This window comes from Trachypithecus francoisi, unplaced genomic scaffold (assembly GCF_009764315.1).
Source record: "Trachypithecus francoisi isolate TF-2019V2 unplaced genomic scaffold, Tfra_2.0 Lachesis_group3, whole genome shotgun sequence".
NCBI classification, from domain to species: Eukaryota; Metazoa; Chordata; class Mammalia; order Primates; family Cercopithecidae; genus Trachypithecus; species Trachypithecus francoisi.
In genome coordinates this window covers 50,276,266-50,300,439 of record NW_022681468.1, presented here as the reverse complement: position 1 = coordinate 50,300,439, position 24,174 = coordinate 50,276,266, and the positions used below count along the sequence as shown (strand labels likewise).

Genomic DNA, 24,174 nt, shown 5'->3' with positions numbered 1-24,174 from the left:
GTGGCGTCAGCGACGGCGCCCTCCGCGTGGAAATTAGCCGGTTGCCCGGGCAAGTGAGGGAGGAAGGGAGGGAGCTGAACACGGAAGTGGTGGCGGCGCCCTGGGAACCGGCGGAGGCGTTGACCGTGACGGCTGGTATGGGACCGGAAAGCCGAAGCGGGATTGGGGGTGGCAGAAAAGCATCTGCTTTGTAAGACCTACACGAGGTGCAGGAGTGGTTGGGCCTCCCGTCTCCACTTAAGCAAGCGCCCAGAGTGATGGCGATGGTGATGGCAGCAGTTACTCGGACAACCCCAGTTAAGCTGTGCTCCGGAAGGTGAGTGGGGGAAGGGTGACCGCTGCCTGGCCTCGCAGGCCGGGGTCTTTTTCCTGCCCTCCAGGCTCTTCTCTCAGGAAACAATATCCAGATCCCTAAAAGGATCCAGTCTCTTCTTGGGGCCCAGTCAGCAGACAGATCTTTGAGTATCTTCTCTAGAAAAGAAGGCGAGATCTTTAAGAGCCTCTAATCTTGGCATCCTTCGTGCCATCACCTTGTCGCTTCTGTAGAGATAAAGGAGGAATGACTTAATTTCTGTTCCGGTTGGTTCTCTTGGTCCCTGGAGGTATGAGGTATAAATTAATGCTTATTCTTTGCGACTCCATCTGTATATCCCTTATGAAGAAAGTAACTTGTATTCTCTATTCAGATCCCACCTAAAGTTTACTGAAGTGACCAAAAGAAGAGTTACAACTTAACAGCGTTGAGTACTTACATTTGATCCATGCAATATCTGCTAAAGTCTTGGCCACTAAGTTTAAGTTTATGCTTATTTTGTATCTTCGCATTCTTCATATTGGTACACCAGCCTCTGATGAAAACCTTCAGAATGATATTCTTTCTTTTGTACTTACCTTTGAGAATTTTTCTGCGTTTTTGTGATACCTTCTAGTATCAATCACGTTTATTTTATTACCTGAGACGTTTTTCTGTTGAAGAGGTTTCCCTATTGTTTTTTCAGTCTAGTTCCATTGTGAAAAGTTGCAAGCACACAGGCAAACCGTCGTGTTCTTACCGTGAGTGGCATTGTGTGAGGCGTTTTTAGTACTAGAGCTCCAGATAGCCTTGCTAGACGCTGAGGTTTGTATATGAATGAAGAGGAAGAACGATTGGCTTAAAAACAACCTGGGATTTGTGGAAAAATAACCCACTGTTGATCTCCCGAAAGAGCAGTGGTACCTAAGATGATGCTTTCTGAATGACCTAATTTTTTTTGGAAATCATTTGTTTTTTCGATAGACTGACTGATAAATTTTTTTGTTCAAGTAACTTAATATTCGTTAGAGTACATAGGGTTCAAGATGAACTCTCATAATATTCGTCTCTATGTTGAATAAAGCGAGGTGAGATTTCTGGTTAGTACTATTCAGAGCTCAGCATAAGAAGAATCTGCAAATTGGAACAAGTTATAGCTACAAATTCCTTCACTGTAATATCTATAATACCTATGTGACTTTAAGACTGTGATTGGTGTCCACACATCTGTCTTTTTCTCTTATCAATCAAGTCGTTTGATTCATAGGTTAAAGAACAATTTTCTTTGCAGATTTCTCATGTATGGTAAAAGCTTGAGCCTCTGACTTCAACAGTCCTGGGTTTTAATTCTAACTGACAGATTGTGTGACCTTGAATATGTTCCTTTACTGAAAATCGAATTCCTCATCTCTAAAATGGAGATGACACCTACCTCTGTCGCATTGTTAGAGTATATTGGAGATACTCATGGATATATAAAAGTAATTGTTATTAATGTCTCATGTTATTAAAGGGGTACTTTGGGTGGATATTTAGTGGTTTTTGTTTGAAGTGGGATTTGTTTAAATACTTATACAGTAAATTTTTCAAATATTAAAAAATGTATTCTTGTTTTTGCTTGTATCATGTTTTCACAATTCAATTTGTTTCAGTTAAATGGCTACAAATTGTAATACCTTCAGTGAGTTTATGGTCTTGCTGAGGGAAATAGACATTCAAACAATATAGTCAAGATGATAGTGCAGTAATGAAAGATGTGTAACTTAAATATTAGCAAAATTGTCTAGTTAGTTAAAATAACATAGTTTTTTAAAAAAGAAATCAGTGTAGCTGTGTCACAGATATGAGTATCAAAAATTTTCCCAATATAGTTATTTATCATTAACAGTGCTTATCCCATAGGTGTGGTTGGCTAAATGAACTGAGTGAAAATGATGCCAAAGTCACAGATTCAATTGCAGTGACGGTTAATTAGCTTTGCTGTGTTGTAACCACTCATACTACCCTTAGGCTCACAAATATTTTTGCTCCCAAGGGCAATTGGGTGAGAAAACACGGGTACACTGCCATTGTACAGATGATGGTATTACCTATATAAAATCATGTGATCTTACAGGGTTTATCTAAGAGGATATATCAGTATTGGCGTATAGAAGGAGTTTAAAAAATGATTTTCTAGTAAAATATGTACTTGGTGTAAAAATGATTAATCTTGTGAAAGGTAAGGCTAGAAGAATGTAACAATAGCCAAGGAGACCAAAGTACTGAAAAAAGAAACATTGAACGCACTTTAGAAATGTGAAGATTTGTGTATTTCCAAATGTGTCCTGAAACTTACTAGCCTATTTCATAATTTGGGGATAAATAGTACTTGTCTGTAGGTATACTTAATATGATATAAAAGGCAATACAGTAAAAGTCCCCCTCCTACTCATACTCCCAGCCACCCAGTTCCCCTAACTAAACACAGCCAGTATTTGATTCTTGTATTACATTAACACTAGATCCTTACTACAGCAAGATGAGATAATCAGTGTTTTATAGATAGAAAAACTAAGAAAAGTTGTGATTTATCTGGTGTTTATCTAGTCACGCACCTGCGAAATGTCAGAGCTAGAAATAGAACCCAGGTCTTTCACCTAGTCCAAGGTAGTCTACCACATTAATTCTCCAAATCATAGCAGTTGCCACAAAACTTAGAATTTAGTAAAACATAAAGTCTAGAGTCACTTTTTACTAATTTGTACATAAAACTTGTTACCCAACCTTAAATGTAACCATATGTAATTGTTATAAGGCAGTGAAGAAAATATAATACAATCTTATAAAATCTTTGCTTGTTTCTATTTAAATCTATTTACTAAGTTAGCTTCTAAAAAACTACAATTTTTGTTTTAAATAATTTAAAACTTTTTTAAAATAATACATTTAACATCAGGAATAATATAAAGTGCTTTGTGATATTTCAGAAATGGAAGAGCCTCCTTGACTTCAGATTTCTGAGGCACGTTTTTGTGCAGATTTTCTAGCCTTAACATGTAGCCTTTGTTTCCCCTCTCCTTTTTCTGAATTTTGCCACTTTCCCACCTCTCATTCTTAGAAATGTACTTCTTCTAACATAAAAAGTTCTGAGTAATACTAGTAAGCAGTTACTACTTGTTTTCCTTAAGTTCAGTGTATGTTATTTTCATACATTTTACTCCTGGCAGTAAAAACATGAGGTAGCTGGCATTATCCAGATTTTACAGTGGGAGAACTTAAGCTAAATTAGATTTTTTTTTTTTTTTTTTTTGAGATGGAGTCTTGCTCTGTTGCTCAGGCTGGAGTGCAGTGGTGCCATCTCGGCTCACTGCAAGCTCCGCCTCCCGGGTTCACACCATTCTCCTGCCTCAGCCTCCCGAGTAGCTGGGACTACAGGTGCCCGCCACCACGCCCAGCTAATTTTTTAATATTTTTTAGTAGATACAGGGTTTCACCATGTTAGCCAGGATGGTCTCGATCTCCTGACCTTGTGATCCACCCGCCTCGGTCTCCCAAAGTGCTGGAATTACAGGCATGAGCCACTGCGCCTGGCCAAAATTAGATTTTTTTAAACCAGGTAACATACGTAGTGTGTGTCAAAGTCTGAATTGTAGCCCACATTTGACAGTTTAGCAGCTCATGCTATTTCATCTTTACCATGTTTATTTTTAAGTATGGTATAGAGAAAAACAGTATAGGTTGTTAATTTTTTACAGATCTTTAAAACTTTAAAATTTTCTTTATATGCTTAATTGGTCTCACAAGAAAAAAGAATTCAAGGAAATAGGCCAAAATGTTAAAATTGCTTGCTTTTAGGTAATGGAATTATAGCTTTTTTCCCCTCCTTTTTAAACTTTTCTGAATGGTCCATGTATTATACAATGAGCATATATTGTTTTTATCATAATAAATTACAGATTGGAAGAAAAAATAAATCTGTTCAATCTAATTTATTCCATAAAATGGTTCAGTACTATATCTTAAATATTCTGTTTCTTAAATTCTGTTCATCTTCCTTCTGCTTTTAGAAGTTCAGGTACTGCCAGCTTGTAGTTTTCTGCTTTCTTCACTCTAGATTAGCCTCTTCAGTGATGGGTTCCTAGACCTCTCTCCTTTAGCTAATAACCTTAGGGAATGTACATTCATGTTAACAGATTAGCCCATTAATGTTTCCCCAGACTTTCTTCCACAAAAGGCTTTGTGGCAAACTAAACACAGGAAGCTATGGCTTATGCTTTATTCTTTTTCTATTCTTTCTATTGCTATTCTTTATTCTATTGCTTATTTATTTCTTTACTGAAGGATCTCCTGGGAACGTTTGCTAAATATGCACTGTGATCTTTGAGAGGAGAAGCATTTCCCAAACTTACTTGACAAGAGAACCTTTTTTTCTCCAGAATATGTGTTAACATCTTTCAGAACTAGTGTCCACAAGAGTACAGAGTGGGGAAAAGTGACATAAGGAAACTATAGTTAGGAAAGCGTGGAAAAAGTGGGGAGAAAGGGAAAGGAGGGTGTAGTGCTACCAAATCAATGATTCTTTTTTTAAAAATTGCCATTAAGTCCCATGAGCCCTGGCTCAGTAGCATCAAAAAAGGAGATACTTTAAAATATTTACTGGAAAATGAACCTGTATTGCTTCTGTAATGAGAAAAACGTTGGTTTTTTAGGTCAGATATTTTCCCATACAAACAAACCCGTTTTCACATTTTTTTCTTAACATTCCAAGGAGTTCATCTGTTGTCTGCTCTCCAGTGACTCCCGTTTGTGGAGCCTAAGTGTTTCTACAGAATCCAACTCGAATATCACGGACTATGATCAGAATGCTTTCAAGGACTGTTTGGGCACATGATGGCAGGTAAACTTTGGAATCATGAATTTGGTAGGGAAAGTCCCCAGGCTTAATTACTACCAGAATAATAATATATTTGTGAATTATTAATGTAGTATACTGAATTATTCTTTATAGGATCAAATTTATTTCAGTTTAGTATTTACATTAATTGTGGTCTTAGATGTATGTCAGCATTGTAGACATAAGTAGCTCAATGAATAATTAATGTATACAATAATGCTGTTATCCTACATCATAGAGGATACTAATGAATTTCCAGATTAATGAAGCTTATCCTTTTAATTATTGGATTTTAATTGTTTTCTGTAGAAATTTTGAATTAAATTCTCCTTCTCGGCCTTATTCAGTATTACTAAATGTTATTTAAATATTTTGTAGTGAAAATTGACATAATGGGCACTCATTCTGTTATCGTTGTCATTGTAAAAGAGCCTGGGACCAAATAGTGGCAGAATCTGGGAACTTGTTTTCTTGAGAAGGCTTTTATATAAACTTACTTTTTAAACATTTGCTTTTTGCTCATCAAGAAATATGACTTTAAAAAAAAAAAAAAGATGTCATTCTGTACTCCCCAGGGCAATGTAACATAGCAGCCTTCATAAAAAATTAATTATTGAATCAAGAGCCAAAGCAGCCTTTTCCCAAGTGATTCTTTCACCTTCTTTTTAAAAAGCTTCTTTGCAGCTACAGTCAAAGATCTTTGATTTGTCAGCATCTTTCAAACTATCATCTTTGATTTCTGTGTCACATAAAATTGTTGGTAAAGCCACCTTATCATTTCCTCTTCTACTGCATTTATACAAAGTTTTTATAAAATTTTAAGAATTAATGATAGGCTATCTGGAACAACTTGTTCAGATTTAGAACCTACACTTTTTTTTACATTCAGATTTTACATGTATGGACAAGATACCAAAGCACATTTTCAAAAAAACTCACCTTTAGTCTTCATAACAATAAAAATAAGTTTTCTCTCACCAAAATTAATAGTTATTTTTATTGAAAGCAAAATGATTTTTTTTTAATATTTTAGAATTTTGGTTCAAAGAAGCTTCTGGAAGAGATTAGAAAATTCTCTTTATATGTGTTTAAGGATAAAGATATGATAGTTTGATATACTTCTCTCATTTTTTTATAACAGAATCAAATAATGGTGAAAGAAATTCTAAAGTGTCTTTTTTCTAATAAGATTATCTCCATAGCACAGGGTTATTTTTTAAGCAGTTACTTCCTCAGTAATTGTTAAGATGTTACCTATGCCAAAAAGTGAATGATTAAATGTATGTGTTTTAAAAAAATATATCTATCTGCGAAGTAGTTTCGAGAGCCACTTGTTGTTTCAGTAATGGTTATGAAATTTAGAACACTTGTTATTTTGTAAAAGAAAAATGTGTAACTCCTCTTAAAAGTTCAACAACTTATTTAAGTACTTTGCCTTGAGATAATTAGCAAACGCTGCATGTTATAAAATTTTTATGGTCATGTCTCATTACAAAGTATTTTAAAGATTCTCTTATTTAAAATGATACAATCCACGAACTATTCTAGTAAGATATAAACAGTAAGGCCAGGCACGGTGACTTATGCCTGTAATCCCAACACTTTGGGAGGCTGAGGCGGGTGGATCACTTGAGGTCAAGGAGTTCGACACCAGCCTGGCCAACATGGTGAAACCCTGTCTCTGCTAAAAATATAAAAATTAGCCAGGCATGGTGGCACATGTCAGTAATCCCAGCTACTGGGAAGGCTGAGGCAGGAGAATCACTTGAACCTGGGAGGCAGAGGTTGCGGTGAGCCGAGATTGCACCACTGCACTCCAGCCTGGGTGACAGTGAGACCCTGTCTCAAAAACAAACAAACAAACAAAAAGTTATAAACAGCACACCAAAAGTTAATAAAGAAATGGAGAGGGCTGGCTGCCATAACTTGTCAGCTTTTTGGAACTCCCATTCTTCTCTTAGGAACAGCACAGACAAATGACCATCTGACAATGCATGATGGTAACATTATCAACCATATTTAGTACTAATACTAGTTTTTGTAATTTTTAGACAAATATAAATCGAAAAATTTTCTTCCGACTTTGAAGACTAAAATATCCTATGACATTCTATACCATATATCGATGGGGCAAAAAATAACAGTTTATAAAAGTAGGGCTTCTTGAGCATGAACTTACAGTTCTCTAGCAAAAGAATAGCCATGCGAAATTTATATAAAGCTCTAATTCTGAGAGAGATACAAAACAGTAACTAATCAGAAAATTTTCAGGCCGGGCGCAGTGACTCACGCCTGTAGTCCAGCTGAGGCAGGTGGATCACGAGGTCAGGAGTTCAAGACCAGCCTGGCCAAGATGGCGAAACCCGGTCTCTACTGAAAAAAACTACAAAAATTAGCCAGGCACAGTGGCAGGTGCCTATAATCCCAGCTACTCGGGAAGCTGAGGCAGGAGAATCACTTGCACCCAGGCAGCAGAGGTTGTGCCACTGCACTCCAGCCTGGGCGACAGAATGAGACTTCGTCTCAAAAAATTAAAAAAAAAAAAATTTCATTGCATTAACTATTTTTTTTTCCTTAAGATGGAGTCTTGCTCTGTCGCCCAGGCTGGGGTGCAATGGCGCAATCTTGGCTCACTGCAACTGCTGCCTCCCAGATTCAAGCCATTCTCTTGCCTTAGCCTCCCACGTAGCTGGGACTACAGGTGCACACCACCATGCCAACTAATTTTTGTATTTTTAGTAGAGACAGGGTTTTACCATGTTGGCCAGACTGGTCTCAAACTCCTGACCTCAGGTGATCCACCCATCTGGGCCTCCCAAAGTACTGGGATTACAGGCGTGAGCCACCGCGCACGCCCGTCCTGCATTAGCTCTTTAAGTACAATAAATGTGTGGAAAACTCAAGTAGGGCAGTGATATTTTTCACTTTATTTTATGGACATCTGCAGCATTAGCACACGTAAAAACAGCTAACCTAAAATCCAAACACACTTGATTGACTGGTACCTGTAACATACAAGTTGGTAAGCCTTGCCAAAGAAAACCAAACTAGTGTGTAAAGTTGTTCTTTGGGGAAAGACATCGAATTGTTCTGTAACTTCGCGGTCTATTGAGTTTCACCTGTATCTGACATATAGATCCTTTTTCACTTTGAAGCATTAGTTTTCCTCCTGAAAATTATATTTGCTCATGAAAATCTCTTTACCTTGTAGTAACACTGCACTAGAAACAGAGGTATTCTGTAATTTCTTCATTATGAAGAAAACTGTAAAGCCAGTAAGACTGGCTTAGGTGCTTTAACAAAACAACATATGTAATCTTTGTTTCTTTTTAAAACAAAAAGAAAAAAATTAACATATATATTAACATACATTGAGTACTTAGTACATTTAGGACCTGAACTGAGTACATGCATTATTTTATTTAATCCCCAACAGCCCAATGAAATAGATAGCATTAGTACCTCCATTTTACATGTAAATGAACTGATGTTTCAAGGTTATATGGCTAGCACAAAACAGAAACTGGACTCAAACCATGTTTCTTTTTTTTTTTCCTTCCAGAAATATTTTAATAAAAATTGGCCATTTCCAAGAAACACCCACTGCATGCCCATCAATAAAAGTGAACCCTAACAAAATAAAAAATTTACCATATGGCTATGATTTAAAGAAAAAAAGACACAAGCACATTAGCAAAATATTAAAGTCACATTTCTTCTTAGGGACTCAAACCGTGTTTCTAATGCCTGCCACCACTATGCTATGGGAATGCATCCTTGCCATCCATATATATGTATAGAGATACTGAGAATGTTAAAGTGGTTACTGCTGGATGGTGGGATTATGGATATATTTACTTTTTTCCTTATAACTTTATGCCTGGTTTGGGTTTTCCACGGTGAGCGTGAATGTTCCCTCTCAGAAAGACTTAGTATCTCCTCTTTATCTCTAGGCTTCTAAAATTAGAATAATGTACTTTGATGTTGAGTGGGCTCTTTCAATATGGAGGTGCCTGTCCTTTAGTCCTGGGAAATTTTCTAACTTTTTGTTTGTTTGTTTTTGTGACGAAAACACTCTTTGTCCCCCAGGCTGGAGTGCAATGGCGTGATCTTGGCTTACTGCAACCTCCGCCTCCGGGGTTCAAGTGATTCTCCGGCCTCAGCCCCCTGAGTAGCTGGGATTACAGGCGCCTGCCACCACACCCAGCTAATTTTTGTATTTTTAGTAGAGATGGGGTTTTACGATATTAGCCAGGCTGGTCTAGAACTGTGACTTCAGGTGATCCACCTGCCTGGGCCTCCCAAAGTGCTGGGATTATAGGCGTGAGTTATCACACCTGGCCATTCCTGGGAAATTTTCTAATATAGTTTCTTTAATAATTTCTCCCATCCATTTTGTTGTTTTCTGTGAAATGCCTGTATTAATCTCTAATTTTCTTGTCTTTTCTGTCTAGTTAACCGTGTTTTCCTATTTGCTGTATTAGTTCCTAAGCATACCCACCAACTTTTCTATTGAATATTTCATTTCAGGCTAGGTGCAGTGGCTCACGCCTGAAATCCAACCACTTTGGGAGCCAAGGTGGGCAGATTACTTGAGCCCAGGAGTTCGAGACCAGCCTAGGTAACATGGCAAGACCCCATCTCTATAAAAAAATACAAAAATTACCCAAGCATGGTGGCATGCACCTGTAGTCCCAGCTACTTGGAAGGCTGAGGCGGGAGGATCACTTGAGCCCTGGGAGACAGAGGTTGCAGTGAGCTGAAGTTATGCCACTGTACTTCAGCCTGGATGACAAAGTGAGACCCTGTCTCAATTAAAAATATATATATATTTCAGCAATCTTTTTTTTTTTTTTTTTGAGATGGAGTCTCACTCTGTCGCCCAGGCTAGAATGCAGTGGCATGATCTCAGCTCACCATAGCCTCCGCCACCTGGGTTCAAGTGATTCTCCTGACTCAGCCGCCTGAGTAGCTGGGACTACAGGTGCCTGCCACCGCGCCTAGCTAATTTTTGTAGTTTTAGTAGAGACAGGGTTTCACCATCTTAGCCAGGCTGGTCTTGAACTCCTGACCTCATGATCTACCTGCCTCCCAAAGTGTTGGGATTACAGGCATGAGCCACCATGCCCGGCCTAACAATCGTATTTTTAATTTCCAAAAAAATTCTTACTCTAGTAGTCCCCAGCTCTTTTTTTTTAATTAATTTATTTTTTATTTTTATTTTTAGAAGGAGTTTCGCTTTTGTCACCCAGGCTGGAGTGCAGGGGTGCAATCTTGGCTCACTGCAACCTCCACCTCCCAGATTGGAGCCTACCTGCCTCAGCATCCCCAGTAGCTGGGATTACAGGTGCCTGCCACCACACCCAGCTAATTTTTGTATTTTTAGTACAGACGGTTCACCATGTTGACGAAGCTGGTCTTGAACTCCTGATCTCAGGTGATCCTCCCACCTCAGCCTCCCAGAGTGCTGGGATTACAGGCATGAGCCACTGTGCCTGGCCCCCACCTCCTTTTTATAGCATCTTACTTATTCATAGTTGTAATATCTTTTCTTGAAATAAGTCAATTTTAGTTTCTACTCTTCCCATAGTTATTGCTTTCTCCAAATTCCGTATTTTTTTTTATTTCATATATGTTAGAAGTTTTCCTCAAAAGTCTTATATTAGTCTGTTCTCACGCTGCTAATACAGACATACCCAAGACTGGGTAATTTATAAAGGAAAGAGATTTAATTGACTCACAGTTCCAAATGGCTGGGGAGGCCTCACAATCATGGCACAAGGTGAATGAGGAGCAAAGTCACATCTTACATGGTGGCAAGCAAGAGAGCTTGTGCAGGAGAACTCCCATTTATAAAACCATCAGATCTCGAGAGACTTATTACCATGAGAACAGTATGGGGGAAACTGCCCTCATGATTCAATTATCTCCACCTGGCTGTGCCCTTGACACATAGGAATTATTGCAATTCAAAGTGAGATTTGCCTGGGACACAGGCAAACCATATCAAGTCTGATGACCCAGGAGTGTTGTTTCATAGTTTAGAGTGTACAACTATGCTGCCTGGAAACTGTGTGTGAGTAACCAGGGCCTGTGGATGTGTGTGCTTCACTGTATATACAAGGGTGGTGTTCTAGCTTTTTATCGCAGGATTCCCAGCTATCAGCTTTGACAGGTCTTTTCTCTTTGGCCATTCTCTTTCTCCAGGAAAGTATCTGCCACTCTTCTATTAGGAAGGTATAAAAATCTAGCTGCTGGAGTTCTGGGAGCTGGATGGCAGAAGAGAGCAAGGAACTTTTACTTTGTTACTGTTTTTTAGGCCCAATCTTCCCCTCTACCCTCTGCTGTGTCTGGTATTTAAAGTCCTGAGCCCACCTGGTTCAGTTTCTTCAAATAATAAATGTCCCATCTCCTCTAAATGTGGGATAAGAAACTGAGAAATCTACCTGCTCTTAGGCAGAATTTCAGCTCATCTCCCCATGTTCCACCCTGTTCTCCACCCACACTTTCTGTAGCACCCAGTACTTGTGGGTCCTGAATTTTACCTGCTCTGTTGGCTTGTGTCTTATCTGTGTTACCTCTGTGCCTGATGTCTGTCAGCTGCATCTCTGCTGCTGAGTCAGTTATTGTTCATTCATTTTCTGTACTTCTACTTTATGACTCAGGTTATAGATATCTGTTCATTTCATTGAAGAAGAGGTTTGTGATTTTATTTCTCATATTTTCTTGTTGTATGTACTGACTTCTGAAAGAAGGATGGGGCAAAAAGATTTTTACTCAGCCATTTTCTGACTGGAGTAATTTTTATTTTATAATGAGAAAAATACAAAAAGTGGTTTTCATCTTGAGAGGAAATTAAATTACACTACTCATTGAGAAATTTAGGGCCACGCTCAGTAGCACATGCCTGTAATCCTAGCACTTCCACTTGAGCTCCGGAGTTCAAGACCAGCCTGGGCAACCTAGGGAGACTCTGTCTCTACAAAAAAATTTTTAAAAATTAGTCTGGCATGGTGGTGTGTGCCTGTAGTCCCTGCTACTCCAGAGGCTGAGGCAGGAAAGTCACTTGAGCTTGGGAGGTCGAGGCTTCAGTGAGTCATGATCGCACCACTGCACTCAAGCCTGGGCGATAGAGACCCTGTCTTAAAAAAATAAAATAAATTTAGTAGAAATGGAAACAGTTATGACTAAGAAAGCATTATAATAATCACTGAAACATTTTATAAGCAGACTTAGTTGTTTTTGAAGTTAGCAAGAAGTTTGAGAGAGAAATTGAAGTAGGACCCTGGTAAAGGTCAGAATGTCATCAAGAACACAGGTAGAGAACTTAGCTCTCATATGGAAGTGAAGGAAGAAATGCCACAATTTAGAGGTAGCAAAGAGACAAGACTAGAGGTCACACTCAGAAGTGAAGTTCATTTAGTAAATAAAAGCGCCAAGCATTTCAAACCTTATTAATAAATGACTTTTCATATTCTTCAGCCCACTTTGTTGCTTCTAATTTTTGTTCAGTGGAATTTAGTCAGTGAACAGCCAAAGCATGCAGTTGAATACAATTCAATACAATTTGAAGTTTCTTTCAGAATTAGATAAATAGTTTTCCCTAAAGATCTTAAATGGTTATAGATCATTGAGCACACTAAATCAAAATACAGTTGTCTCTGCATATCCATGGAAGATTGGTTCTAGGACCTCTGCAGATACTAAAGTCCATGGATGCTCAAATCCCTTAAAATAAAATGGAGTAATATTAGCACATAACCTACACATGTCCTCCCAAATACTTTTAATCGTTTCTAGATTACTTATAATAATATAATGTAAATGCTATAAAAAGAGTTATTATACTGTGTTGCTTTTAATTTATTGGGGATTTTTTCCTCGAATATTTTCGATCTACAATTGGTTGAATCTGAGGATGAAGAACCCATGGATATGGAGGGCTGATCATAATAACTCTAATCACCAGATTTTTTTTTTTTTTTTTTTTGGAACTGGGGTCTCTGTCACTCAGACTGTAGTGCAGTGACAAGATCACGGCTGTCTGCAACCTCTGCCTCCTAGGCTCATGTGATCCTCCCACTTCAGGCTCCTGTGTAGCTGAGAACACAGGTGTGTGCCACCATACCCAGCTAATTTTTTTGTATTTTTGTTAGAGACAGGGTTTCGCCATGTTGCCCAGGCTGGTCTCAGACTCCTCAGCACAGGTAATCCCTCACCTCGGCCTCCCAAAGGGCTGAGATTACAGGCATGAACCACTGCACCTGGCCTTAGAAATGGAATTCTTTATATAGCAAGTCTTTATTATTAGTTCACACTTTTAAACACTTGCCAATCATATTTTCTAATATAGATACTTGTTTCAAATCCCACTACTTTGAAAATGGATTCAAGTGTCTGTAGACATTTACTTGACTGTTGGGATTTTTAAATTTTCTTCTGACATAGTCAGACAATCATATCAGACTGTTGAGTATGACTGATTTTTTTTTAGTTACAAAATTTATTTTTCATTTGTAAAATATTTGAGATTATAGGACCCCTTCCCCCAGTTCCTGGCCTAAATCTTTTTTTTTTTTTTTTCCCAAGACGGAGTCGTGCTTTGTCACCCAGGATGGAGTACAGTGGTGTGATCTCAGCCCACTGCAACCTCTGCCTCCTGGGTTCAAGCAATTCTCCTGTCTCAGCCTCCCAAGCAGCTGGGATTACAGGCATCCACCACTGTACCTGGCTAATTTTTGTATTTTTAGTAAAGACAGGGTTTCACCATGTTGGCCGGTCTGGTCTCGACCTCCTGACCTCATGATCCACCCGCCTCAGCCTCCCAAAGTGCTGGGATTACAGATGTAAGCCACTGTGCCCAGCTAACCCTAAATCTGTTTTGTTTGTTTTTTGAGACGAAGTCTCACTTCTGTCCCCCAGGCTGGAGTGCAGTGGCGTGATCTTGGTTCACCACAACCTCCGCTTTCTGGGTTCAAGCGATTCTCCTGCCTCAGCCTCCTGAGTAGCTGGGATTACAGTCGTGTGCCACTGCACCTGGCTAATTTTTTGTATTTTTAGTAGAGACAGGGTTTCAGTGTGTTGGCCAAGCTGGTTTTGAACTCCTGACCTCAGGTAATCTGGCCACCTCAGTCTCCCAAAGTGCTGGTATTTATAGGCATGAGCCACTGCACCCGGCAACCCTAAATCTTATTCCACATAAGAATACTTAAGTAGGGCCGGGCGCGGTGACTCAGGCCTGTAATCCCAGCACTTTGGGAGGCCAAGACGGGCGGAACACGAGGTCAGGAGATCGAGACCATCCTGGCTAACACGGTGAAACCCCGTCTCTACTAAAAAAAATACAAAAAGCTAGCCGGGCGAGGTGGCGGGCACCTGTAGTCCCAACTACTTGGGAGGCTGAGGCAGGAGAATGGCGTAAACCCGGGAAGCGGAGCTTGCAGCGAGCAGAGATCCGGCCACTGCACTCCAGCCTGGGTGACTGAGCGAGACTCCGTCTCAAAAAAAAAAAAAAAAAAAAAAAAGAATACTTAAGTAAATTCTATTTACAGACAATCATTATCATAAGTCTTCATGAAACTCGGTATTTTACATTGCAAATTCTAGTATGTTTTACCAACTTCAGAGGAAAGGCAGTGCCTTATGGAAATGTATCTGCTTGTTTTCAAATGATCAAGAATACAAAGGAGTATGTGTTTAAAATGGCAAATTTTTATTCAATTTTATATTTTCTAAAAATTGCCTAGACTAATGGTAGAGTTGACCAATTATTGAAGTGAGTTTAAAACACTGTATTGGGAATGCTTACTGGGCATTTCTGCTGTTCAATGGTGATTGCTTATTTAATAAATTCTTACAGCTTTACAACTTAAAATTGTTCATATTTTAATCAATAGGGAAGTAAATAGTGAGACGAAGGTGAAGGAACTATGTAGGGTAGTAGTTCTCAAACACCAGCTTATAAATTTGTGTCTGTCTCCTACAAAGAATTCCCTGGTCTGCTGTGAAATAACAAAACTATGGTATGGAGAGATGAGCATAAGATATACTTCAAGACTAGAAACTATTCACATTTGAGCATATATTATGGTCGATAGAGGAGGCTTGGCCTTTTCTGATCCACACTGAAAATTAGCTATGAGAAAGGAACTCACTCTTCACTCTATGGCACTATTAAGTTATGTATATTATGTAATATATAGCATTTTATTTAAGTGATAACAAAGTGTCTTGGGACTCCCTTCCAACATCTCTTTTTCATGTACTAACTGTGCTTTTTCCTCGTGTCTAATTGAAGCTTAATATGTGTAAACTAGACAAGGTAGATGACAAATGATTAATGACTTTTTTTGTTTTCTTTAGATACATCCAGAAAGTGCCCAGAAGAAACTTTCTGCTGGAAAAATTGAAAAAGCAGTATTTATAACATTAGAATTTGTGGATAATTTGTTAAAATGGCAGAAAATAATGAAAATAATAGTAAAAATGTAGATGTAAGGCCCAAGACTAGTCGGAGCAGAAGTGCCGACAGAAAAGATGGTTATGTGTGGAGTGGAAAGAAGTTATCTTGGTCAAAAAAGAGTGAGAGTTATTCAGATGCTGAAACAGTAAATGGTATAGAGAAAACTGAAGTGTCTTTAAGGAACCGAGAAAGGAAGCACAGCTGTTCATCCATTGAGTTGGACTTAGATCATTCCTGTGGGCATAGATTTTTAGGCCGATCTCTTAAACAGAAACTGCAAGATGCCGTGGGGCAGTGTTTTCCAATAAAGAATTGTAGTAGTCGGCACTCTTCAGGGCTTCCATCTAAAAGGAAAATTCATATCAGTGAACTCATGTTAGATAAGTGTCCTTTCCCACCTCGATCAGATTTAGCCTTTAGGTGGCATTTTATTAAACGACACACTGCTCCTATAAATTCCAAATCAGATGAATGGGTAAGCACAGACTTGTCTCAGACTGAATTGAGGGATGGTCAGCTAAAACTAAGAAATATAGAAGAAAATATAAACTGTTTCTCACATACTAATGTTCAGCCCTGTGTCATAACCACTGACAATGCTTTGTGTAGAGAAGATCCTATGACTGGCTCTGTGATGAACCTGGTTTCAAATAACAGTATAGAAGATAGTGATATGGATTCCGATGATGAAATTCTAACACTTTGCACAAGTTCCAGAAAAAGAAACAAACCCAAATGGGAATTGGATGATGAAATCCTGCAGCTGGAAACACCTCCTAAATACCACACGCAGATTGATTATGTCCACTGTCTTGTACCAGACCTCCTTCAGATCAATAACAACCCATGTTACTGGGGAGTAATGGATAAATATGCAGCCGAAGCACTACTGGAAGGAAAACCAGAGGGTACCTTTTTACTTCGAGACTCAGCACAGGAAGACTATTTATTCTCTGTTAGTTTTAGACGCTATAGTCGTTCTCTTCATGCTAGAATTGAACAGTGGAATCACAACTTTAGCTTTGATGCACATGACCCCTGTGTCTTCCATTCTCCTGACATTACTGGGCTCCTAGAACATTATAAGGACCCAAGCGCCTGTATGTTCTTTGAACCACTGCTGTCCACTCCTTTAATTCGGACTTTCCCCTTTTCCCTGCAGCATATATGCAGAACAGTTATTTGTAACTGTACAACTTATGATGGCATCGATGCCCTTCCAATTCCTTCTTCTATGAAATTATATCTGAAGGAATATCATTATAAATCAAAAGTTAGAGTACTCAGGATTGATGCACCAGAACAGCAATGCTAATAACAGGATAGGAGCATGGAAATCATATATATATTTTCTTTTAATATTTTGTTTTTCTTGTTATGCCACTTTGAATTTTTCTGTGAAGGCAGTGGTGTCCAAAATAAATCTCTGCCCTAAATTTTACTTATAAATCCATTTTTTTAATGATACACAAATTGTTTAAGGTTATACACTAGAGCTTAAATAGATATTTTTAACCAGGTGTTTGGTTTTTGTTTTTACCTTGTAGGTTGTATACTTATATTTTTTTTCTTTCCTTAATTTACACATGATCCAGGCATATTTGAAATTTGGTAGGCATTGCAAACACATTTGAATATTTTATATTTCATACTTTTCTTTAAAAAGTAATCTTACGTCCTTTCCTACATGTGAAATATTTTGTTAATCTATGCCATTAGTAGTATTATATGTAAAATATAGTTACCTATCCTCCTTTTCATTGAGTTTGACATTCTTCAGTAAAGCTGAATGTTGTAATTCACCGTTCATACTAATGTTATTGACTTTTGTAACTTACTAATAGGGATGTTAAAGGTAACAAAACCAAGTCAAACTTGATGTGTTTTTATTTTAAATATTAACTCTAAAGCGGGATTACTAAATTTGATTAATCTGGTCAATGAGAATCAAATGAAAACATAACATTCTGGAGGTGCACTTACTTTTCTACAATGTGGCCGGATCATTTGTCATTCCTGAATAGGTCTTTCTCTCAACCTGTAAGAGCTAAACCATCTTCAAAACATCAATCTTGTTCCTTTCTCATTGGAAGCTTTGAAAATAATGATAACACTATTAGTAGCTATTAGTTACTGAAGTGCTAAAGTAATTGTGGGGTTTTTCTGTATTAGCTTATGAACTGTTGCTTCTACTTAGCCCTTTTATAGAAACTCTGAGCTGTTACTTTGGGGAAATTCCGCAATGTATAAGCAGCCACAAATTTCCACTGGTAACCAAAGAGTACCTAAGTAGTTTTTTATTATTTTAAGTTGAACTTGAATAAAGATTCAAGAAATAAACATGGAGCTCAGTATTCAGGAAGCTTAATATTGTTTTTGATCTACAAGATCCAAATAATTATCCCTATCTTCAGAATTAACTTAGTCTTTAATGTGGCTTCAAAAAAAGGAAAACCTTTTGACAGCTGCATGACTTATGGCATACAAAGCAGTACTGGACAAAAGGGATGATATTTTAAATTTACTGTCCCAGAAACAGGGCAACGTCTTTAGAAACATCTTTATCCCAAGGTAACTAGTAAAAATAAATGGAGTGGTATCCTATCTAACTTCTTTTTTTAAAGAATCAATGAATATTAAATGTAGACACAATTTTTCTTCTGGTGAGCTGCCTAACCCTTTGTACAAATTGACATTTTTAATGTCGTAATGGATTTCTTGATGCTAGTTTATCTATATTAGGAAACTGCTTCTACCTGGATTGAAAGAAATTTGACTCATAAACTTCCAAGTTAGAACAAATATTTCTTCATTATTGTTGCTGTTATGTGAGTAGTATTTCCCTATCTTGCAGTTCTGTTAAAATGAAAATGGCATTTTTCCATAATAGCTTTAAAATAATTTTTTAGTAATTATTACAAAATTAAATAAGGAAAATCTCTATTACCGTTATCTTTCAGCATTTTTTTTCTCAGTGATCTCAAGATTGTCTTAGTCTCAATGAGATGTAGCTACAAAAATGGCACCTCTCTTAGCAGTGATGAGGCTCAGGATATCATAACACCAATGTCAGGATAAATATCTCTTCTAAAGACGATATTTACCTTCTACAAGGTTAGAAAAGTCTCATACTACCTCATCTTTATTGTGGCGCTTTTGTAGATCACTGAGAAGCTTATCTTATTAATAAATATACCACTTCCTAAATATCCATCTTTGGTGAAAGAAAATAGTGTGGTAAGACTACCCATGATTATAGTTTTTTATCAGAATTTGATAAGATTTTCTGTTTCTGTGAAACAATTATTTTAAATATTTTTCTTTTAAAAATAACTTTTTATCAGTACAGAAAAACCTAAGGGATGACTAGCTTACAAATATTCTGTTAAGGGGTAGTTTTATAAAGAAAAATGATATATAATTATGTTGTCTTTTATAGTGTTAAAATTAGTATTTATATGAAAGTCAAGATCTAAGTACCTTTTCATATAATTCAAACTGATTGCTTGTGATATGTTTTCTCTGGCTTTTTTATTTTTTCAACTTCAAGGTATTAACAGCTGTTAACACTTAAAAGTACTGCCACATATGTAGCCTTGAAGTAGATGATCTAATAAATGAGAGCAGGGAAGAGATTCATTGACTCTGAAATGATTTTTATTTTTCCTTTGGTATTTGCCACAGTGAAAAGAAGTTTGGAAAGTAGATATATAAAGACTTGAGAAGGGAATTGTTTAAGGGAAAAGAAAAGAGTAAGAATTGTTTTTAAAATATTAAGGAATTGGAATTCAGAAAGGTTACCCCCTTCCTCTGTGTCTTGTGAGGATACATTTGGAAGGACATACAGTATTCAGAAACTAACCTATATAAAATGTCAACAGTATATAGATTGCACTATATAAATGAGTAAATTTTAAGAGGAACAATGTGGGAATGTATAAATTTGTCTAAAATTTTGTAACTCTGTTGAACAAAGGGAAGATTTGAAAAGTGTAAATTCCAGAATTGAGAAAGCATTTAGCATGGTGGAAATGTGGAGAGTTTATTGGTGAGAGAGGATGGAGCTAAGAGAAATAAGATCAAATATTAAAATTAGGAATTTAGGCATTACCTCAGGGAAAAGCCTTGACAGTGAAAAGAAACTACTTAATCGCTAATAGCTAGTCTGGACCAGACACTTAACTGCGCTTTGGGAATCATCCTGGGCTAATCAGGAAATAAACTTGACTTTTCTATTTTTCTCTGAAGCTTTACAGGACATACTCCCACTCCCATTTTTTCAAAGCCTACAGCATCTTGATTCATAGTATAATTCCTGAAGTGTGCTGAATGGACTTTAAGGTTCCTTTAGCATTTCTGTATAGAGTTATATGTGATCTTTCTATAACCATGCCACTCACTTAAATAATTCATGAAGGGAATGGTTTAATTTAAAGGAAGACCTAATAGGAAGAAGATTAAAGGAAGCTTTTAGTCAGCCTGTGGCTAGATTTATTGATTTGGTGATCAAACCTGTGTTCTTTCCTGAATTTCAGCTAATGGCCAACTGTGGTCAAAGAATGGCTTTCAGTTAAAGTTTTGACTTCTTATTATAAATAATATAAAGAATATCTTAGTAATTAGAAATCCCTTAATAAGTAGAACAAATGTGGCAAGTAGGACTCCTATCAGTACACAAATTCCATTTCTTTTTATAAGAAAAACACATAAACCATTATCATTTATTCATGAGCCAAAGCCATTAAGGAGATAAATCCAGTTATCAGCTTCCTGTCTCTGAAGTTTGGATCATTTTATAGATCCACACAATAGAGAGCTTCCTTCCTATGAAACAAAAACCTTGAGATCTCTCTTTTTTTTTTTTTTTTTTCTTTTTTTTGAGACGGAGTCGCGCTGTTGTCGGCCCAAGCTGGAGTGCAATGGTGCAATCTCGGTTCACTGCAACTTCTGCCTTCCAGGTTCTAGCAATTCTCCTACCTTAGCTCCCGAGTAGCTGAGATGACAGGCATGTGCCACCACGCCTGGCTAATTTTTGTATTTTTAGCAGAGATGGGGTTTTACCATGTTGGCCAGGCTGGTCTCGAAGTCCTGACCTCAGGTGACCACCCGCCTCGGCCTCCCAAAGTGCTGGGATTACAGGCATGAGCCACCATGCCTGGCAGAGATCTAACTCATACTTAACTTTTCATTAAAATATTTCTTGTCACTTTTAGCTATAATCAAAATCCAATTAACAGCTTACGCATTCATTTTGGTAAAGCAAATTTCACAGAAAAGTAGACAAAATTATAAGAGATTCCTGGAGACAACACAAGGAAAACAATGTTTAAATGTAAAATAGCCTGTATAATGTTAGGTGATGTAATGCCCAAGTGAATAAAAGATTTTTAGTCAAGCAAACTACTGTTTCTACTTTGGAGGAAAAAAAGTCAGTTTTCCATTTGTATTTTAAGGAGGGAACAGAAAGCACAAAGGTTTTTCTTTATTAGTGGCCTACTAGAAATGAGCAGTGCAAGAGTCTACCTGTACTATTCTAATACAGTAAGATATTAGACACAAAATGGAGGTAACTTTTTAAAATAGATTGGCTTGGAAGTTGAAATGTAGATTAATGGATATAACCCAATAGAAAGGGATTTTAAAATAAAGCCAAAGTCTATTTTTTTATTTACTTTCTAATTTTGAACAAATTACTCAGTCTAAATCTTCTTTGCCTGTATTTCCTATAAAATGTAGGTGATACTTGTCACTTGACTTCCTGGAGGTTAATTCTTCTGCAAGAGGTGACCCTGAGAGCATACTTTAAAATAATTGCTGTACAGCCATTGAGTACTAACGTGATGATAGGTTTTCAAAATATCTCTGTTAGTGGACCCTGCATAATTACATTCACTTCTCTTAGACTGTAAAATACTTTCTTGACTTGTTTTAACAGTAGAGATAGCAGTACAATTTGAATTTATGGTTTAGGCTCTGCAATTAGAGGAAAAATTGCAGTTTCCTCCTACCCTTCATATGGTCTGTGTAAAACTGATGTTTGCCTAACTTATTTTAAAAGTTGGTTACGTTTTCAGAAAATAAAGATAATCACTTTTGCCATGGTTATAATCAAACCTAAGCTTTCAGACTTGAGAGCCATGGTGTAAAACTCAAGGAGGTTTACTTAAATTATGCTGACTTTGCTAGAATTGGATAAATTCTATATAAGCCAAGTATGAGTTCACTTGTACTCAAATATACAGTTTTCACAAAGCTATTACTCTTGTCAATCAGGCTTGTATGATTTATTCCTTACCACGAAAGAAGTAGACAATTGCCACTTTTATTTCTAATCCTTAAGTTGAATGTTTCTTCTTGGATGTAAGTTCAAATAAACTGATCTGGATAAATTTTCATTTCTTCTTAATTAAAACTTCCTATGTAAAATCCAAAGGCTTTGTGTTTTATTTTAAAAACATATGTCTTTACCTCACACATTTAACTTAGAATCTGAAAAAGAGAGAGAAATCCACATTCTTACACATTTTCTAATTTATAATACACTCCTTTGAGTTTTTTGTATTTGGGTCTTCCAGAAGCAGGTGCCAAGATGTGATTAGAGGTGCAAGAGATTTATTTGGAGTGAAATACCTAGAAAGATAAAGGAGAAGGGAGCAGAAGGTGGGGAATTCTTCATACCACTCTGACACCTGGAAGGAAGGATTGGGTAGGGGGGCTTTGGACTTCAGTGCACCTTCAAACTGCTAGGTGAGGACTTAGTTCCCAAGCAAAGGTTCCTTGTAGACAAGTCCACAGGGACAGGAATGGCCTAGATCTACACCCCTCCAACGTGCTCAGCTACTGGCTGATTGCAGGCAAGGAAAAGTTGGAGGCTATCCATTACTGGTACACAGTGCCAGGACTAGGGTATGGTGAGGCACTTGGGCACAAATATTTGACTAATAGACTAAGGAAGACAATGTTTTGGTACAATATTGTAAAATCAGAATTGATGCAAAAAAAAGCCTATGATGAGCAAGATACCAAATTTCAAATCAAACGCGACTGGATTGCTGATTTCTTGTTGCTTCAGGCTTCACCATGGCTCCACAAAGCACTGCTGAATCACTGTCTCCAGTGAGGACAGGCTAGGTCCACACTAGTCGTGTAATTTTCCATAGGCCTGTGTGTCCTTATCCAAAAATAAGACTCTGGGCTTAGATATTTTAAGTTCCTCTGTTGCCCCTTTTTCAGTGTGAGAATTGTGTTTGCTGTGGAGTACATCCAGGGATGTCTTCCTTTAAACAAGTTCACAGTTTTAAATGGCCACCCCCTGACTCACTAATGCCTTACACAAAGCAAGATGCAAGTGTACCACATACTTTTAAGATATTTTTATATGTTAAAAAAAAATGTATATTGGCCGGGCACAGTGGCTCACGTCTGTAATCTCAGCACTTTGGGAGGCCGAGGCAGGCGGATCACAAGGGCAAGAAATCGAGACCATCCTGGCCACATGGTGAAACCTCGTCTCTAAATTAGCTGGGCAACGTAGAGCGCGCCTGTAGTCCCAGCTACTTGGGAGGCTGAGGCAGGAGAATCGTTTGAACCCGGGAAGCGGAGGTTGCAGTGAGCCGAGATCGCGCCGCGCCACTGCACTCTGGCCTGGCAACAGAGCGAGACTCCGTCTCAAAAAATATATATATTGCATATATGTATATATTTTGCACACCATATAATTATCACGACATCTTTATTGCTAGTTAGTAGGTTCCTTGACTGGGGTCATGTCATCTGTGCCTGACACAGGAGGTAATGTTTATTCAGAAATGAAGATGGCGGCTGTGCGCGGTGGCTCACGCCTGTAATACCAACACTTTGGAAGGCCGAAGGGGCGGATCGCTTGAGGCTAGCAGGGTGAGACCCCATCTCTACCAAAAACACAAAAATCAGCCGGGTGTGGTGACACACGCCTGTAGTCCCAACTACTAGGAGGCTAAGATGAGAGGATGGCTTGAGACCAGCAGGCAGAGGTTGCAGTGAGCCGAGATCCCGCCACCGCACTCCAACCTGGGTGACAGATGCCTCGTCTCAAAAACCACAAAAAAGAACATGGGAGAAGAGGCATTGATGAGGAAAACTCAGCAAAGACAGCAAATATCAATTTGTTAAGCTATTTGCAAAGGTTTTCCCTTTCCTGTATTAATCTTTTCCCTCTCCCCATTTTCGGCCCGAGGATCTGAATCGTTGGGTCAGGCCGAAATCAGACCGCGTCTATACCCAGCCTCCTTCGAGGCCTAGCTGTAAAAACCGCTGAGCAAAGGGAATCCAGAATCAGCCCTCAAGCAACTCAAGACAAGTTAGCAATTTCCGCCGGGATGCCTTGAACATCGGCGACCACTGGCGTTTCCTCTGAGTCCTCGGAACTCCGGAAACTCTGGGAGCTTTCAGCCAGCTCATCAGGGGAAAGCGGCCCGGGGCCGGCGCCAGGTAGAGCCCATCCCCCTGGGTCTGGCGGGCCGCAGTACCGCCAGGGGCCTGCGGGAGGCGCACGCGGCGCGGGCT

At 38.2% G+C, this 24,174-nt stretch overlaps 1 protein-coding gene across 2 annotated transcripts; it reads left to right on the top strand.

The window, feature by feature from the left end:
• The first annotated feature begins 74 nt into the window (after positions 1 to 74).
• Positions 75 to 22,062, top strand: SOCS4 (suppressor of cytokine signaling 4). Of its 2 annotated transcripts, XM_033187972.1 has the most exons (3): positions 81 to 316; positions 5,043 to 5,171; positions 15,531 to 22,062. In XM_033187972.1, exon 3 carries the CDS (start codon positions 15,623 to 15,625, stop codon positions 16,943 to 16,945), a length of 1,323 nt encoding a protein of 440 aa, XP_033043863.1. In that variant the 5' UTR covers positions 81 to 316; positions 5,043 to 5,171; positions 15,531 to 15,622; the 3' UTR covers positions 16,946 to 22,062. The 2 variants fall into 2 exon arrangements, with proteins under 2 accessions (XP_033043864.1, XP_033043863.1); XM_033187973.1 differs by lacking the exon at positions 5,043 to 5,171 and having other exon boundaries at positions 75 to 316.
• The last annotated feature ends 2,112 nt before the right edge of the window (positions 22,063 to 24,174 follow it).

Coding starts and splice junctions, on each gene's coding strand:
- SOCS4 (XM_033187973.1), top strand. CDS start 15,623: ATGGCAGAAAATAATGAAAATAATAGTAAAAATGTAGATGTAAGGCCC.